The sequence below is a fragment of the Mytilus trossulus genome, chromosome 6 (genome assembly GCF_036588685.1).
Source record: "Mytilus trossulus isolate FHL-02 chromosome 6, PNRI_Mtr1.1.1.hap1, whole genome shotgun sequence".
NCBI lineage: Eukaryota > Metazoa > Mollusca > Bivalvia > Mytilida > Mytilidae > Mytilus > Mytilus trossulus.
Window position 1 is genome coordinate 48,959,689 of NC_086378.1, and position 19,758 is coordinate 48,979,446.

The following is a 19,758-nucleotide window of genomic DNA, read 5'->3' on the forward strand; positions in this document are numbered from 1 at the left end:
TATTTGTTTTTCGTTCATTTTTTGTACATAAATAAGGCCGTTGTTTTTCTCGTTTGTATTGTTTTACATTGTCATTTCGGGCCTTCTATAGCTGACCATGAGGTATGTGCTTTGCTCATTGGTGAAGGCCGTATAGTGACCTATAGTTGTAAATTTCTGTGTCATTTTGGTCTCTTGTCTCAAAGGCAATCATACCACATGTTCTCTTTTTATAATTAATATATTATACTTTGCTATATTGGTCATAGAGAGAACTGAACAAAAGCTTAATTAGAATTGTTTTTGCAGTTGACGTACACGAAACAACTACATGTAGTCTGAGAACAAAACCTTCACAATTAACTACAAAGGACTAGGTCCGGTAACAGCCGCTTTAGGTCTCAAATTGCAGGTTCATTCGATTTATGCCTCAAATTTCAGGTTCATCAGATGAAAGATTTTGGTCACTTTTTATTTAACACATAAGTGTCTATTTCAGTCGATTCAATTATTTTTTCGTGTGAAAGATTTCAACTGATTTAGTCTTTTCAGAAGCTCATATTCAAGCTGAAATATAAAAAAATCTATCAAACATGCCATAATAAGTTACTTTTCTTTTTTTTGGTTCAAAAATGAAAGTGGCCGTCCGTGTTCACACTTAAGCTTTATATATATATTATGTATTATCATCAAATACAACTTAAATATCAAGAGTGAACACAAATGTCGACACTTCCATTTAAGACGGAAACCGTCTAAAATTATGAAGATTTCAGTAATTTAGCATGTCTTTAGGATGCTAGTATCCGATATGTATATATGTGCATTGCATCAATTGTCAAAAACAGTTCATTTTTGTGTAGCAGAAGTATTCTACTTTCCAATAAATAGTTAAAATTTTACATTTTAACAATTTTGCAAAAGTGTTTATTTTCTGGCCAAACAGGGTCTTACTGAACCTTATCCTTTATTGTTTGTCTGATTCAAAACTTTAAAAAAAACTTTTCGGAAGAATGTAATAAGTCAAAATAAGTGTCAATTTTGTATCCGATAGATATAGGAAGATGTGGTGTGAGTGCCAATGAGACAACTCTCCATCCAAATAACAATTTAAAAATTAAACCATTATAGGTTAAAGTACGGCCTTCAACACGGAGCCTTGGCTCACACCGAACAACAAGCTATAAAGGGCCCCAAAATTACTAGTGTAAAACCATTCAAACGGGAAAACGATGTCTGTTATCTTCCTGGGCTTATAGTAACATCCCCTTAAATATTGAACACTTCAAGTCTACAATTTAATAAAAAAAAATATCAAATGTTGTAGTTTTCATTTAATTTTTCACGTGTTGTACCGAATATTTAGCATGCAAAATTTTGAGATTTAGCCCACTCTCTTCGCACTAGAGACTAAGTTTGAACTAGAGCATAAAAACATTTTGATAAAGATATCGTTGTGTATTCGTGTCTTTAATTTTTGATGGTATGCTTAACTATGCGGTATGGGGTTTGCTCACTGTTGAAGGCCGTACGGTGACCTATAGTTGCTAATTTCTGTGTCATTTTGGTCTCTTGTGGACAGTTGTCTCATTAGCAATCATACCACATCTTCTTTTTTATATTTGTCTACATAACATTTTTAGCTCACCTGGCCCGCAGGGTTACTATGAAAGGCCATTCATGTCAAAAACCCGATAAAGTAACGCGTTAACATTTAACGCGATAAAATCACATTTAACGCGATAAATGTAGTTTAAACGCGTTAAAATTATTTTTAACGCGTTAATTGATAATTTAACGCGTTAGGCAATTCACTACAAAAAAAGACAGAAAAACTTTCTACTTTCGCCTTAACTAAGTTTTAAGACGTCAGGTTTTACTCGAAACCTAATAAATTAAATGGCCGATAGTGTCATATCTTCGTCAATTAGCGGCGATAATGTTGAGATTAGCAGAACACTACGTAAAAGCTTCTTTCACGTGTTATATGCAATTTTTACGCGTTAAAAGCAACTTAAACGCGTTAAAGGCAACTTTAACGCGCTAAAAGCAACGTTAACGCGTTAAATGCAAGTTTAACGCGTTAAATGCAACTTTAATGCGTTGAATGCAAGTTTAACGCGTTAAATGCAACTTTAACGCGTAAAAAGCAACTTTAACGCGTAAAAAGCAACTTTAACGCGTAAAAAGCAACTTTAACGCGTAAAATGCAGTTTTAACGCGTTAAATGCATCTTTAACGCGTTTAATGCAACTTTAACGCGTTGCATGCAACTAACGCGTTAAATGCAACTTTAACGCGTTAAATGTAACTGAAACGCGTTAAAACAACTTTCACTCGTTGAATGCAACTTCAACGCGTCAAAAGCAACTTTAACGCGTTAAAAGCAACTTTTAACGCGTTAAAAGCAACTTTAACGCGTTAAATGCAACTTTAACGCGTTGAATGCAACTTTAACGCGTTAAATGCAACTTTATCGCGTTAAATGTAATTTTAACGCGTTAAATGCAACTTTAACGCTTTTAAAAAATGTTATTTTAACACGTTAAAAACAACTTTAGATTTACATTTGTCAACCTGTCTTTTAAATTACGCTTCGTCTTGATTAAATTTTGTTTATATATCAAGTTTTTCAGATACTTTACTTTTTGCATCATGTGATGTCTGTATCTAACATTATGGTTTACCATAAACTGGTAGTTTGACGTATACTTACTTAAGTCTCTACAGGAGAATTTTGTAAAAGAAATTTTAAAACAAGAGGCCTTTAATAGCGTACATCGAGCATCTAGTAAACCATGCCCAATAATGTAACGAATATGTGCCAAAAGAAAGAAGATGACCATTTGAAATCCATTGGGGAAGGAGGATGTTATTCTTTGTTTTAACTACTTACTAAGTCGGGGTTTTTTTTCTTCGCCGCGCAATCATTCATTTTCTACATTTTGACCTCTAAATACTGCGTTGTTTTGTAATATGGCATGTACGGAGAACAGATTATTTATCCCCCCTCTCTAAAATGGGCGCTATTGTCAATGCCCTACCTGTAAAGCTGAAAGACACTGTCTCTCTGTCCGTCCGAATTTTGTTCAAGGTTATGATTTTCTTTCTGATATTGTTTGACTCCAACCCCATTGTTTTATTTTCTATTAACATTGAGTCATAGATCACATTTATTCGGTCAGTGTTTCATCATTAGATTTTTTAATACTAGTATGTCATTTGATTGAGTAAAACCATTTCAGTTGATATTTCAAAGTGTGTCTTTCTATGTTGTGATTTTACATTATTGTTTCAAGTTGGATAGGTGTTAGTGCCTATCTATACGTTTAAATCCATTGCATTTGTTTGCACCTGTCCGGGTACCTGGTACCGTATCAAAATGTCGTTTTTTGATGTGCTTCATAAGTGTTTCCATTTGTTTTTATAGATTATACCGTTGGCTTTCCTGTTTTTACACTAGTCTTTTTTAAGGCCCTTTGTACCATGCTGTTCAGTGTGATCCAAGACTATACAAACTTTGCGCACGATGTTCCTACGTTACACCACCACGACGTCAAAGAGAGTTTTCTGAAACGTTTGACGTACATTTATTCAATTTGCAAGTTTCATTTGCTTTTTTTATGTAGTTGGTTGATTCTAAATCTGTCTCTATTTACCATGAATTTATTTACCCCAAGTTGTTGAAATCGATTAAATAATTGTTACCCTTAATTCACTTTTAAAATGTTGTATTGTCGTAAGTAATGAACTTGAAGGAAGGAAAAATGGGACAGAAGTATACGGTTTTCTATAAATGAATTACGACAAAATTTTAATCGCAGGCTGCTAAAATTACATGGATGCATAACATCTGTCATTGTAAATTTTTCATATCTTGATTCAACCCTAATACAAATATATCCGACAATCTGCAAGTAAATAAAAACATATTTACCCTTGATTAATTTGAATTGAATTGTATTAAAAATTTACTTGACACATAATCATTGAATGAAATTATTATAACCCGATCTTGAAAATTATTTTCCCAGTCATTTGAAGTTTTGAATTTTCTTGCTTTTAAAATGTACTAATCTTCTCCTGAATCGTCCGTATAATACGGGGATGCATTAATTCAATGAAACTGTTTTTGTCGCCGTTTCCGGTAAGTCACAACATGCACCGTGGGTTGTTTTTTTTGACAACCAGCAACTTTTTTTTTAAATTTCACCACGCGATTTGTTTTAAGTATTGGGAATATACAATGGAACAAATTTTGCACATGTAAGTAACGTCGAAAAAAAAAAAGCGTTTGTTTGGATTTTTCGACGTTTTTCGACGTTTGGACAAAATGGCGACCGTTTTGTAATGTTTCGTAGCATTTTACTTATTTAAGACCCAAAAATGCAGTTAACAAAAAAGAATCTCGACTTTATGTACTTTTCGTGTATCTAACTTTTGTTTTGGTAAATTATAAATTAATTATTGAAATATCTGGTAAAAAAAACGCATTTATTACGTGGACAAATGAAATATCAACTTGGACAAAATGGCGCTACCGCTTGAAAAACGACTGTGTAGAGATGGTTTTATAGAATCTACAATTTTTAAACTCACGAACAATGAGGCAAATGTTTGTTCTTTCGGTAGATGTTATAATTTTCTCACATCTTTTAGGCATTTTTAGCTATGTCTACTTATAAAACTACCTTTCAGCCGTTAAGTCAACAAAAAACGTCTTTGGACATATTTCTTATTCCAGCTTAATATGCAGCCACCGAATCAAACGAAGTTCCACAAAATAACGGCTTTAATTTAATCGAGAACTGACACACTTCGTTGCTTTCGCCAAGTTTCGGGAAGATAAGAGAATTAGAAATAGGATCACTATACATAAGAGATAAAACAGTTGTTTAAAAATGTAACGTTGGACATCCGTTTTTTTTTCACAAAGTTTTGTTGTATTAATCCTCAAATATACTAGATATTACTAAGCATATGACCAAGAACTATAAGAAAGTAAAGGAAAACATGTTTAGACGAGTTGTATATACATTATGTACACAGCCATGTATCACCATCATTGATGGCGATCCGATGGATACATCTGTTGTGGGGTTGTCACTGACTCAGACGTACTTATGAATATAATTATTTTCTGTGACTGTATCTTACATTAATTTGTAGGATCCTTTACTATAGATAATTTAGCTGATCTGTAACAATAACATCTTCATGCCTTATATATCATGTACTGTAGTACGCCGCTAGATTAAAACTGACGTGGAAAGGTAACATATGGCCACCGAAAGCTCTTTTTTTGAGAGCCCAGGTGGTCGTGTGGTCTAGCGGGACGGCTGCAGTGCAGGCGATTTGGTGTCACGATATCACAGTAGCATGGGTTCGAATCCCGGCGAGGGAAGAACCCAAAATTTGCGAAAGCAAATTTACAGATCTAACATTGTTGGGTTGATGTTTAGACGAGTTGTATATACATTATGTACACAGCCATGTATCACCATCATTGATGGCGATCCGATGGATACATCTGTTGTAGGGTTGTCACTGACTCAGACGTTCGTATGTATATATATGGCAGTCAGCAGGGTTAAAGAACATCAGTTGTTCGACCTGTTAGTCAAATGCGTTTTGTTTAAATATACTTTTTCACTCTTTTGGTCTTTTGGAAAATGTTGTTTGTGCTGTTTTTAGACCCTTATACAACGAAATTTGTTTGACATGCACACGTATAAAAATTGCGGTTTTTATCCAACGCAGTCATAGGTTTGAACGTAGTTTTCAATTTAGACTCGTATGTTGTATAGTTATATATATATATATATATATATAACTATACAACTCGTCTAAACATCAACCCAACAATGTTAGATCTGTAAATTTGCTTTCGCAAATTTTTGGTTCTTCCCTCGCCGTGATTCGAACCCATGCTACTGTGATATCGTGACACCAAATCGCCTGCACTGCAGCCGTCCCGCTAGACCACACGACCACCTGGGCTCTCAAAAAAGATCTAACATTGTTGATGTTTAGACGAGTTGTATATACATTATGTACACAGCCATGTATCACCATCATTGATGGCGATCCGATGGACACATCTGTTGTAGGGTTGTCACTGACTCAGACGTACTTATATATATAACTATATATATATACTGAATTAGTTTTTATAATGGTCAGTGTTTGTTAAAATTTTATTTTGTTTTGCGGAGGAAATTTCGAAGATTCTGTTTTAAATCATAGGGGTTGTAGGAACAGCGTGCATGCCGTTACAGTGAAGGCTGTAATTCATTCCCGAGTGTGTTAAAATGTTGTCGTCATCATTGGTGTCATCTTCTTGTGTTTGTGGTGGTATGTTTTCATTTGCAGCACTTGTTTTGGGTAGTATGTTGTTCAAGATACCTGTTACAAATAGGACATTAGAACTTGTATGGTTTTTAGTGAACAAACCGAGTTTCCTATTTTGAAATCTGGTTTGTTAAGGAGAATGGTTTAATCGTGAGAGGAAGACGAAATGTAATATCTTCATTATCCTCCTCGTCTGAAATGTCCTGGGGTTGAAGTCATAAAACTTTGCTCAGTGCTCGGAGCACAAAAATCGTGCTCGTAACATGAAATCCAGCATTTTCATTTGTTGATTTACGAGTACGAGTACAAAAACTGACTCGCAAGGCCAGACCTCACGGTCATTAAACTTTTGAGCATGATTTTTGTTCTCAGACTCGAAAACCAAATGGCTGGATTTCATGTTTCGAGCATGATTTTTGTGCTTGGAGCACTGAGCAAAGTTTTATGCCTTCACAACACGCTACTCCAAAAAATTTGAACAGATCACAGTATTCGTTAGCAAAATTATTCCATTACTCCAACCAACGATGTTTTAACGCGTTAAATTAAGTTTTAACGCGTTAAATGATGTTTAAACGCGTTAAATGATGTTTTAACGCGTTAAAATAATGTATCGTAGCAACGTTTTTGTGTTGAATTTAACACGTTAATGTGATTTTAATGACACATGTGGCCAGTGCGACGGATATTTTATCGCGATAAACGTCAATTTTCACCTACGGGATAAATCCTAAACTTGATAATTGCAAAGTTTAACGCGTTAAATATATTGCTTTCTTATCGCGTTAAAGTCTTGTTTTAACGCGTTAAAACTGTATTTATCGCGTTAAATGTGATTTTATCGCGTTACTTTATCGGGTTTTTGACATGATCGGCCTCTCATAGGTTACTGTCAAGATGAAGAACTGAATTAAATCACTGTGTTTTTGATAATTTGTATCTTGTTTATTTTTGAATTTTTCGAAAAACGAAGGATTTTCGTATTCCAGGCGTGGATTACCTTCTAAAGCCGTATTTGGCACAACATTTTGGAAACTTGGATCCTCAATGGTCTTTAACTTTGTCTTAAAGTTTGTTTGGCTTTTAGTAATTCGATATGGGCGTCACTGATGAGTCTTATGTAGACGAAACGCGCGTCTGGCGTACTAAATTATAATCCTGGTACCTTTGATAACTATTATATGTATTGTGTAAGATTTTGTCATATGCACATTAAGTAGAGAGTCTTTCGCAATTATCTTGATTTTTTGGACAACGGTTGTTTTGCAAGAAGGACCTGCTTACCCTTCTGGAGCACCTTTAGTCTCACCAGTTTTTTAGGACTCCGTGTTTCTAATTTGATTTTAGGTTTCAATGTTGAATGGTTGCTGTTTGTCCTTGTGTGTCTAATTTGTTCTCTGGTTTGTCTTTTGTCCCTTGATCACGATTCTTTTTATTCTACGATAGTAGAAGGGCATTATGTTTTCTGGTCTGTGGCTCCGTTCGTTCGCCCGTCTGTGCGTCCGTCCGTCCGTTGAGGTTAAAGTTTTTGGTCAGTGTAGTTTTTGATGAAGCTGAAGTCCAATCAACTTGAAACTTAGTACACTTGTTGCTTATGATATGATCTTTCTAATTTTAAGGCCAAATTAGACTTTTGACTCCAATTTCATGGTCCACTGAACATAGAAAATGAAAGTAGGAGTTACAGGTTAAAGTTTTTGGTCAATGTAGTTTTTGATGAAGCTGAAGTCCAATCAACTTGAAACTTAGTACATATGTTTCCTATAGTTTGATCTTTCTAATTTTAATGCCAAATTAGATTATTACCCAATTTCATGGTCCATGGAACATGGAAAAGGATAGTGCAAGTGGGGCATCCGTGTACTTTGGACACATTCTTGTTTAAAAATACAATGCAGTTTCTACATAAATTCTACACCATTCATTCCTACAGGTTTTTTTTTCTAAATTATTGTAAAAAAACAATGGAAAGAGTAAATCGACGGTCTCACTAAAACCGCCAACCGGTGAAGTATAGATAAGTGAACTAATAGACCACTTTCGAGTTCATCCGTCACCGGAGAAAACTCGTCAATTATACGCGCATTTGTGACGTCATTTACCAGATAGAGGGGCTCGCCTGTATCCCTGTACTATAAACGTTCATCAAGCGTCTAAGTGGTCGTCATCGAGCAGTGTTAACTAGAAATAATATTTATTCCGTAGGTAACTAATCACAATTCCCTACTGACAGCAGTGCAGATTGTAAATTGTGAGAGTTTGATTTGCCGAAATATTCGTGCAATATAACTTTATAGTTTTTCAACCACTCGCTCAACATTGAAACGGAAGTCATGACGCACCTAAACCAAAGTTTTTGACGGAAATGCATCAAACTCGAAAGTTGTCTATTGGTTTTATGTTCGGGGTTTGTGTTACGGAAGGCACTCAAATAAAGGCGCAGTGCAGAAAGGGGTATGAAGCCAAAGAAGTTTTACGAAGTCCCAAACATAACCAATCCCAACTTTTAATGAACAATTCCGGAGTCCCGATAAAGGTTATATCCTTACATTAATAAAAAAAAAAAAGACACATCTCTGATTTCAACTGACATTAAGCTTGAAATATTTGCAACTGTACGTAAAGAAAATAAACAATCAATCAACTGATTTTGAACTTGACTTGTGGTGTTTTTATTAAAAAAAAACGAGTGAAATAATTACATATATCAGTCGATTACCTGCAAACATAAGGATATGGCATTGTGCAAACAATAATATTACTATTTCCAATTGTTTTGAATGCTATGAGGTTTATATCTACATCATCTGGAATCAAAACTTGCAACAATTAATCAAAAGAAAAACTGTTAGCTTCTTCGACCTTGAAAATGTTTCCAAAATGATGCGTTTAAACTTAAAGAACTAGCAACATCATCTGGAGATTTTCCGAATTAGCTGGCGATTGTTGCTGGCTATAGCATTCTTCAGATTATCCATCAGTTTCAGTTTATTCAGTCTGTGTCAGATTGGCGCATGAACGAATAACAACTCCCAACATTATCCGCAACAGCATCTTAAACAATTCCGATTAATTAACCATAATTTGCTAATCAATAAACTAATTACGATACTGCGGTTACGTACATTGACGTGCTCAGTACCTTAATGTTGAAAGACGTGTTTTTTCTTTATTTCTTTAAAAAAACATGCAGAGGTATATATGTAAAACATTTATTGTATGGAAGTTTGCATACTATTCTAGCATATTATTTTTCAAATTTTGATTTTGTTTGGTACGGTTTTCCGTACCGACAGTACACATTGATACGGTCGGAACCGTACCAACCGTACTGTGTGCTACGCCAGTGCAATAGACATACTCGCATACAACAGTGAAATTGAACTTACTAGATTCGTTCTTTTGATACACTGGTTTTTGTAATATATAAAGACATACGTGTTCATCGAATGTTAAATTCTATATTTTAATGCAATTTAGTCAAATGTAGTCAATACATGTTACATGTAATGGTTGTCAAAAGTCTGGTAAAATAATGATATGTATGGAAAAACTATTTCTTTAAATGTAATTAGTATAATGAGGAAATTGTTGAAAAAAGGGGCATACATTTTACAACAGTGGTGCTAGAGCCAAACATTTTTAGGACAAATATCAGGGAACCAACCAAGTTATCAACTTCATTTTGACTTAACTCCAAAAATTAAGGTGACAACTTTTGCACTCAGCGGAATTGCAAACTTGTCCCGGAGACTGTTATATACTTATTACACACAGTTTTTAATACGTCGAGTTTTGAGATAATTGGTCCATACATATATATTATATTATAAGTGTGCCCAGATTTGACACACGTATATATTTACAAAAAGATTAATTCGGTAATGTATGAAATATAAATTTACAATCTGAGTTCAAATATTGATATCAAGTGTGAATACAAAGTACAATATTGCATTTACAAATATTATGTAAATGTGATCTGCTATGCAATTAAATTTAAGGAAACTGTATTATACTTGTTATGAGTTTATTCTGAAACTATTATATTGTATTTATACTAGTATAATAATCCCGGGTTTGCTGTTTACACTATTATGCGTTGTTGATTGTATTTTGTGCGTGGTTGATTGCATTTTGACAGTCTTTAACTTTTCCAATAGTGGAGTATACCAAACAACCAAACACGTATATAGGGTAGGAATATATATTATATGTTATATACAATTAAATAGCATGTTTTTATTTCTCAAACATGTCACGACACTAGAGCAGTAATAAATGTTCATTAAGCGGAAAGTTATTTATCAAAACGTGTAGACTGAAGTTAATGTCACAATTCCAATTTACTGCTTCACTATCGTTCGGTCAAAATAAACAACATGCAACATGTCTTTTTGTATAGGTTGAGAGTTGCAAGTATCGTGTATATTCCTTTACGATGTGCTGCCTTTGTTTGGTAAACAATTCCATGATAAAATCGCGATGAATGATAACCTAATATTCTTTGCACAAACGCAAATAATACATGTTTACATACGAATCGCTATTACAATTTAACTCTCCCATAAATTAACATGTATTCAAGAGGTTTTTTGTAACCTATGCACAAACACAAAATCCCAATTTTGCTGCATTATAATTGAAACTGAAAAAAACTGCAGAACCAATAATCTTATCCTATAATGCACATCCTTATAATTAATGCAGCAGCGCTTTGGAAAATGTAAAAAATTATAGTAATTGAAATTTTTGCGAAATTCATTAAAAGTTCATGTACATGTAACACCAACGTCCGTAAAACGACCAAAAATTCTCAAACTGAATGTTATGTGATACAACTACGCTTAAAATTGGGATACTATTGCATTAACATGGAATCTGGACAAATGTTTGAGGTAGATGTTGATTTTTTTGGACTCTACTGAATTATTCTTGCATGTATGGATTTTAACTCACTCCATAGTAACGAAATGTCAATTGTTGATATGACGGTAAATAGTAACTGTAGCAAACAAAAACAAGAGGCTCTCAAGAGCCTAAATCGCTCAACTGTAATATATTGCTAAATTCTTTTATCAATGATTATTTTTTGTTTTTTTAATATATAGTATATTAATGAGTAGCTTAATTATGCCATTTAAATTTTCTTTGTATATTTAATATTTTCCTTTAAAAACACGAACAAAAATACATGTTACCCCTATGTTCAATTATAGCCATAGTGGCTTCTATAATATTCAAGATAATAACCAAGACTGCAAAATTTTCTTTAAATAAAGCATTTGACAGTCTTTAACTTTTCCAATAGTGGAGTATACCAAACAACCAAACATGTATATAGGGTAGGTAGGAATATATATTATATGTTTCTGTATATACAATTAAATAGCATGTTTTTATTTCTCAAACATGTCACGACACTAGAGCAGTAATAAATGTTCATTAAGCGGAAAGTTATTTATCAAAACGTGTAGACTGAAGTTAATGTCACAATTCCAATTTACTGCTTCACAATCGTTCGGTCAAAATAAACACCATGCAACATGTCTTTTTGTATAGGTTGAGAGTTGCAAGTATCGTGTATATTCCTTTACGATGTACTGCCTTTGTTTGGTAAACAACACCATGATAAAAATCGCGATGAATGATAACCTATTCTTTGCACAAACGCAAATAATTACATTAGATGTATGTTTCATTATAATACTCTATTGTGATTGGCTGAATGCACATCACATGTTATTCCGTAGGCAATTGCATCACCCAATAAAACTTTTCATTCCCGATAACACGTGGTCCCACAATAAAGTGCACAGGTGAATAAAATACAAAAATTAAAAAAAATAGTATTTTATAATGATCATAGCTAAAAAATGTAATTATAAGTATTGAATGCTTCTTTTTGTAACTTTATAGGGTTGTAAAAGTGTTGACCGTGCGCACATTTTTAGTATGAACTTCATACAAAATGTACTTCGGTCAACACTTTTACACCCCAAATAAATTTACAAAAAGAAGCATTCAATTCTTAAATAATAAATGTTTACATACGAATCGCTGTTACAATTTAACTCTCCTATAAATTAACATGTATTTTAAGAGTTTTTTTGTAACCTATGTACAAACACAAAATCCCAATTTTGCTGCATTAAAATTGAAACTGAAAAAAACTGCAGAACCAATAATCTTATCCTATAATGCACATCATTCTAATTAGACTGCAAAATTTTCTTTAAATTTAGTGGCAGCAACCCAAAAATGGGTTGTTCGGTTCATCTGAATATTATAGGACTGATAGATCTGATAGATTTTGACCTATTGAACATATTAGCTTCATGTTAGATTTGTTCTAAATGCTATAGTTTTTGAGATATAAGCCAACATTTGCATTTGACCCCTACGTTACATTTTTAGCCATGGCGGTCAGTTTAGTTGATGGATCAAAATTTTTGATACAATATATCAACTAAATACCTAAGGAACATTCAGTTGAAGTTACAATGTATTTGGCCTTGTAGTTGCAGAGGAGAAGATGCTCGAAATAGCTTACGATGACAAACGCTTAATGATGGCATAAACTCACATTTGATTTTGATTTTTTTTTGTGATTTTAACGCCACTTTTAAGTTCTGCTTTTGGTCTAGTTCGTGACGGTCAGTTGTTGTTGGTTGAGGAAGCCGGAGTGCCCGACGAAAACCACCGACCTTCGATAAGGTTGGAATTGAGTGCACCTGCACGAGCGGGTTTCGAACTCACAACCTCAATGTTGACTAGTGATTACAATAGTTACTACTTAGACCACTCGGCTACCGAGGCCCGTATAAGCGCATATAAAAAGAATTTTTTCAGTTGAGACTTATTAGAATGATTAACATTTTTCTAGATTTAATCGAATAATTAGTTAACGCAAGTTATATTTTTATGGATTTTCTTTTAACGTTATATGGCAAAGGTATAATAGAACAGCCAGACTTACGGCAAATTTATCTTCCGATGATATTGCATATTTTGAATTATCGTATTTGTATTATTAGAATAAAAAAATAGCCATATATTTGTTATCTTCCGGCCAGGTGAGCTTTTCTCATCACTTGGTGTCCGTCGTCCGTCGTCGTTAACTTTTACAAAAATCCTCTTCTCTGAAACTACTGGGCCAAAATTATCAAAACTTAGCCACAATCATCATTGGGTTATCTTGTTTGAAAAATGTGTCCGTTGACCAGGCCAACCAACCAAGATGGCCGCCATGGCTAAAATAGAATATAGGGGTAAAATGCAGTTTTTGTCTTATAATTCAAAAACCAAAGCATTTAGAGCAAATCTGACATGGTGTAGAATTATCTGCCCAATGATTCGGGCAACCCGTTGTTAGGTTGCTGCCCCTGAATTGGTAATTTTGAGGGAAATTTTGCTGTTATTGGTTAATCATCTTGAACCTTATTATAGATAGAGATAAACTGTAAAACAGCAATAATGTTCAGCAAAGTAAGATTTACAAATAAGTTAACATGACCAAAATGGTCAGTTGACCCCCATAGGAATTATTGCCCTTTATAGTAAATGTTAAACCATTTTTCGTAAATCTTAGTAATCTTTTACACAAATCTTCTCCTCTGAAAAATACTGTGCCACTTTAAACCAAACTTTGCCGCAATCATCATTGGGGTATCGAGTTTAAAAAATATATCCGGTGATCCGGCCAACCAATCAAGATGGCCGCTATAACTAAAAATAGAACATGAGGTAAAATGCATTTTTTGGCTTATAACTCAAAAACCAAAGCATTTAGAGCAAATCTGAAGGGAAATCAATTGTTAAAAAGGTCAAGATCTATCTGCCTTGGAATTTTCAGATGAATCGGATAATTGGTTGTTAGGTTTCTGACCCTGAATTGGTAATTTTAAGGAAACTTTGCCGTTTTTTGTTATTATCTTGAATATTATTATAGATAGAGATAAAGTGTAAACAGCAATAATGTACAGCAAAGTAAGACCTAAAATAAAGTCTACATGACCAAAATGGTCAATTGACCCCCTAAGGAGTCATTGCGTTTCATAGTCAAATTTTTACGATTTTCATAAAATTTGTAAATTTTCACTAACATTTTCCACTGAAACTACTGGGCCAAGTTCATTGTAGATAGAGATAATGTAAGCAGCAAGAATGTTCTGTAAAGTAAGATGTAAAAACACATCACCATCACAAAAACACAATTTTGTCATGAATCCATCTGTGTCCTTTGTTTAATATTCACATTGACCAAGGTGAGCGACACATGCTCTTTAGAGCCTCTAGTCTAAATTTTCTGTGCAATTTTTATCAAATATATGGCTTGCACGGACTATTTTGTATTTCAGTTAAAAAATTATGAAGCAATAGAAATATAAAATATGAATACGAAATATTAAAATGAGAAGCAGGAGCCCGATTACAAATATTTCAAACACATTAAACAGTAAAATAACACAAATATTGAATTCTAAACGGAAATTCCGTAAGAAAATGGTAAAAAAAACAAACATGAGAAGAATGGACACGCATTGTCATATTAGTACAGACATTTTCGTATTTAGAAGATGTTGGATTAAACCTGATTTTATAGCTAGATTAACCTCTCACTTGTACATTCTACTGATGTGTTTGAGCTTTTTTAAGGTCCTGATATCTTCCGATGAAATTGTTAAGAAAACATACGAGGTTTTTATGACATACCCCTGATTCATCAACTTTTTGACGTTGTAAAATGTCTGAGTAGTTACTGCGAGCCATCGAAGACCGAATGTATATCCCATATACAGGTGAAGTGGGTATATTTCTATTAAGGTGGCGGAAATTAATAATTTCAAAAAAAGATGGTCCTGGATTATTGTACAGATATAACCGCTTTTGTCAAATTCGAGGAATGAGTCTAAAAATGAGGCAAAGGGAGCCGTGTCTGTTGTTTCTTTAATTTCTATTACTAATTAATTCAGTGTGAATCTCGAAATAACTGTGTAATATATTGAATATATAAAAAAGAAGGTGGGGTATGATTGCCAATGAGTCAACTGTCCACAAGAGATTAAAAAATGACACAAAAATTAACAGGTCACCGTACAATATGCCTGTTTCATACTGAACTGTGTGTTAATAACAGGTTGATAGAAAATTACATCATTGGGTAATAAATTTCCTGTTTTAGAAATTCAATTTCAATTTTATAAGCAATTTTTAACTGAAATGGCAAAAGTTTGTAAAAATTGCATACGCTCTGAACTGTTATCATGGAAATTTGAATGCCAAAATCAGTTTTATGGAAGTTCTTAAAAGTCCTGTTTCCAGTGTCTGTATGATTTCTTAGCTTTTCTGAATATAGAATTTATTACACAAATAAAGTGTCGTGTTATCCTGATTAATGACACAAGTTCCAATAGATATGAGATTCTCTGGTAATATGTTCTTATTAGTTCTGTATGTACATTACATTTGTAATATATAAGATGTTATCAAACAAAGCAATTTACATGATATATGGTGTTAAAAAACGTTATGAAAGTCTAAATGCCATCTGATGACCATGTTTTGGTAGATGATTATTGAAATTACAATTAAATTTTGCATTAAGGGCATACGATACAGTTACAGGGGAGGTAACTGTGACATATCGGGAAAAGATGCATTTTTCGACTGATTTTTATCATTCAAACTGATTTAATTTGAAAACAAGTTCATGGATCCCTATTATTCAAAACAGCAATTTGTTTCATTTTGCAGGGAGATTATGTGACCCAAATTTCATAAAACTGTAAATAGAGTTTTTTTTTAAATTTTGATAACCATGCAGCAAAAAATTACGTATTTTCCTCAATTCATGAACATTTGATAAATATGAGTTATTTCTGAATAAAAAATGCATAATTTTTAGGATATTTATAAAATACAGAAATTACCGATTATTTAACAAAAAGCAATTTGTGATTATCTATTATAACAAAAAAGTTATGTCTTTCTTTCGAAAAAGAAATTACGGCCACAAATCTGAATTTTGAGCAAATATACAAAATTTCGACCTCATTTTACTCAAAAAGTAGCACATGAAGGTATATTTTTTATTTCATATTTGATTTAATCAGGTAAAAAATAGCCTATATGCAAATTTTCACGAACTTGTAAATACAGGATCAAAACTGTATCGTATGCCCTTAAATGGACATAGAATGAACGGAACACGTACTCTGAATGGACAATAACAGGAAAGGGCATTAACAAAATTTGATACGGAACAAATATTATATATTTGCAAGTGATATTTACATTCTGGCTAATCGCAATTCTTACATTTAACATTAAAATAATATTGAATTAGAAGAAGAATAATTATAGGGACTTGGTTTGAAAAGAAAAATGCATGTAATGAATTCATCAGTACAGAAAGGGCGATTTCAGTATAATACCAAAGTCATATACCAATATTACTATCCGACTGACCTTACAATAACGGAATTATTTTCCTGTATATTAAATGTCAACATAACAAGAACATTATTTGTAGATAAAATATGTAAACGCATGCTTTATACTCGAATACTTAATATGTCCGAGTAACAAGAAAAATATTTTTATTCTTATAGGACATACGGAATAAAGGACCTCAACCAAAAGTAAGTATTATGCATCGATGAAAACCCATTTTAAATAGTAATTGTGTAAACATAATTGTGAGAAAATATTTGAAATCTACCAAACTCAAAGAAATTTCCTTTGAGAAAATACATATTAAAACATATTTTTCGTTTTTTGTCAATCAAAAAGTTAATGCTTCACCTATGATCACCTATGACATAATATATGTCAGACACTTCTATAATGTTCCATCTGTAAATAAAAAAGTTCCAAATATATCGAATACAAAACAAAATTTTAATAATTTGAAAGATGTAATTCGAATCTGAATTAGAAAAGAAGAGTGTGTGTACGCGATTAGCGAATTTGATTCGCTTTCGATACGAATTTAATTACAAAAGTACGTGTGAAAATTTGATAAATATGAGTTATTTCAGAATACAAATTGTATAATTTGTAATGATATTTATAAAATAAAGAAATTACCGATTATTTAACAAAAAACAATTTGTGTTTATCTTTTAAAACAAAAAAGTTATGTCTTTCTTTCGAAAAAGAAAATGTGGACACAAATCTGAATTTTGAGCAAATATACAAAATTTCGACCTCATTTTACTAAAAAAGGAGCACATGAAGGTATATTTTTGATTACATATTTGATTTAATCAGGTAAAAATAGCCTATATGCAAATTTTCATCAACTTGTAAATACAGGTTCAAAACTGTATCGTTTGCTCTTAAGTTTTACCAATTAAGTATGAGCGTATCCACAGGTGAGATCGGAAAAGAATCATGATCATAGTAGATCCTTAAAATGACAGTTATTTGTTCATGCAAGTTAATAGTGCAGTGTTCAATAAATATTCTAACGACGCAAGGTCAAACAATTGTTATGATTGTAAAGAGCAATTTACAATTGTTATGTTCATAAAAACATGTCAATATATGAAAGATCATGTATGAGTCTGTTTGTAGTGAACACAAATTAGAGATAAGCCGGAACATAGACATACTGTTTATGAGAGGTAATTACCTATATATTGATATAAATCAAAAGCATATTTTTTTTGGGGAAAACAGGTTTTTCCAACGACCCCTTTTTCTATTAATTTCAATGTTCTTTTATCCCGGGTCTATACCTTGAATTATAGTATAGAAGAGGGAGAATTGATTTAAAGACATGCGCCGAATAACTTGACACGCTTAATAAAATTGAGAAGGAAATGGGGAATGTATCAAAGGGACAACAACCCGACAAAAGAGCAGACAACAGCCGAAGTCCATCAATGGGTCTTCCATGCAGCGAGAAACTTCCACAGCCGAAGGCGTGTTTCAGTTGGGCCTACACAAAAATATACTAGTGATTATGGACGTCATACTAAACTCCGAAATATACACAAGAAACTAAAATTTAAAAAGTCTAGCAGGGTACATTGAAATTCTGACCACAAAAAAATATTCCTTCCTTCCAAAAAAGTAACTGCCTTAATCGTATCAAGTTTTCTCATTGACAATCAAACCACATATTCTTTGGATGGCCCCGCAACAAAGTTGTCGGTGCCATATAGTTTTACCCTTGTCCGTAATTCTGTCCGCATTCCACAACAAACAATTATACTGACTTTTTCTGACCGTCTTCATATCTTGGGCTGGTTTTTGGTATATGAGCTAACATTAATGAGTAACAGATCAAGTTAAAGTTTCGTTCCGCTCTACTAATTTTGTCCAAAATAACGGGCTTTGGACTTTGATAAGATGTTGAAAATCAGTTATACGGACTTTTTTCTTAACTCCTTCATATATTGTACTGATTTTCCGGTATTTAAGTTAACCATGATGAGTTATAGATCAAGTTTATGTTTAGTTTCGCTCCGCTGATATTTGCAGTAATTAAGGGTTTACAACTTTGAAAATTGTTGAAAATCACTTTTTTCTAAAACGCCTTCAGATTTTAATCTGATTTTTATGCCCCACCTACGATAGTAGAGGGGCATTGTGTTTTCTGGTCCTTGCGTCCGTTCGTTCCACTACAAGTAAAAGTTTTTGGTCAAGGTAGTTTTTGATGAAGTTGCAGTCCAATCAACCTCAAACTTAGTACACATGATATGATCTATCTAATTTAATGCCAAATTAATGTTTTGACCCCAATTTTACGGCCCACTGAACAAAGAAAAAGATTGTGCGAAGCTCAGGTTAAAGTTTTGGTAAAAGTTTTTGGTCAAGGTAGTTTATGATGAAGTTGAAATCCAACCAACATGAAACCTACTACACATGTTCCCTATGATTTGATCTTTCTAATTTTAATGCCAAATCAATGCCCCAATTTTACGCTCCTCTGAACATTTAAAATGATAGTGCGAATGGGGCATCCGTGTAAAATAGACACATTCTTGTTTATATGTGAGACGACCATGATGTTTGTGTTGTTGAGATTTTTCAACTTTTTTAAGACGGTGCAAATCGTGTTGATTCGGCTCATCTGAATTAGTATGGCGTTCATTATCACTGAACTAGTATATATTTGTTTAGGGGCCAGCTGAAGGACGCCTCGGGGGGGGGGGATTTTTTTCGCTACATTGAAGACCTGTTGGTGACCTTCTGCTGTTTTTTTTTTCTACGGTCGGGTTGTTGTCTCGTTGACACATTCGTTGACACATTCCCCATTTCCATTCTCAATTTTATACTATATATATTTATGACAGAAAAATACGAAATTTACGAATATTTTATTCTCATATACATTATGTTACAGACAAATTGTTTAACAATTATAATACAATAACAGTGCATCCGTAATTGTTAAAGATGTGGTTCTATTAGCAA

At 33.1% G+C, this 19,758-nt stretch overlaps 1 protein-coding gene across 1 annotated transcript in view; it reads left to right on the top strand.

Moving 5' to 3' along the window:
* LOC134722768 (ubiquitin carboxyl-terminal hydrolase 30-like) overlaps nt 1-19,758 on the top strand; it is a 36,675-nt gene that overhangs the window by 9,710 nt on the left and 7,207 nt on the right. The window contains exon 3 of the mRNA XM_063586395.1: nt 16,944-16,973. Coding sequence (XP_063442465.1) covers nt 16,944-16,973 — 30 coding nt within the window. The remainder of the gene's footprint in view (nt 1-16,943; nt 16,974-19,758) is intronic.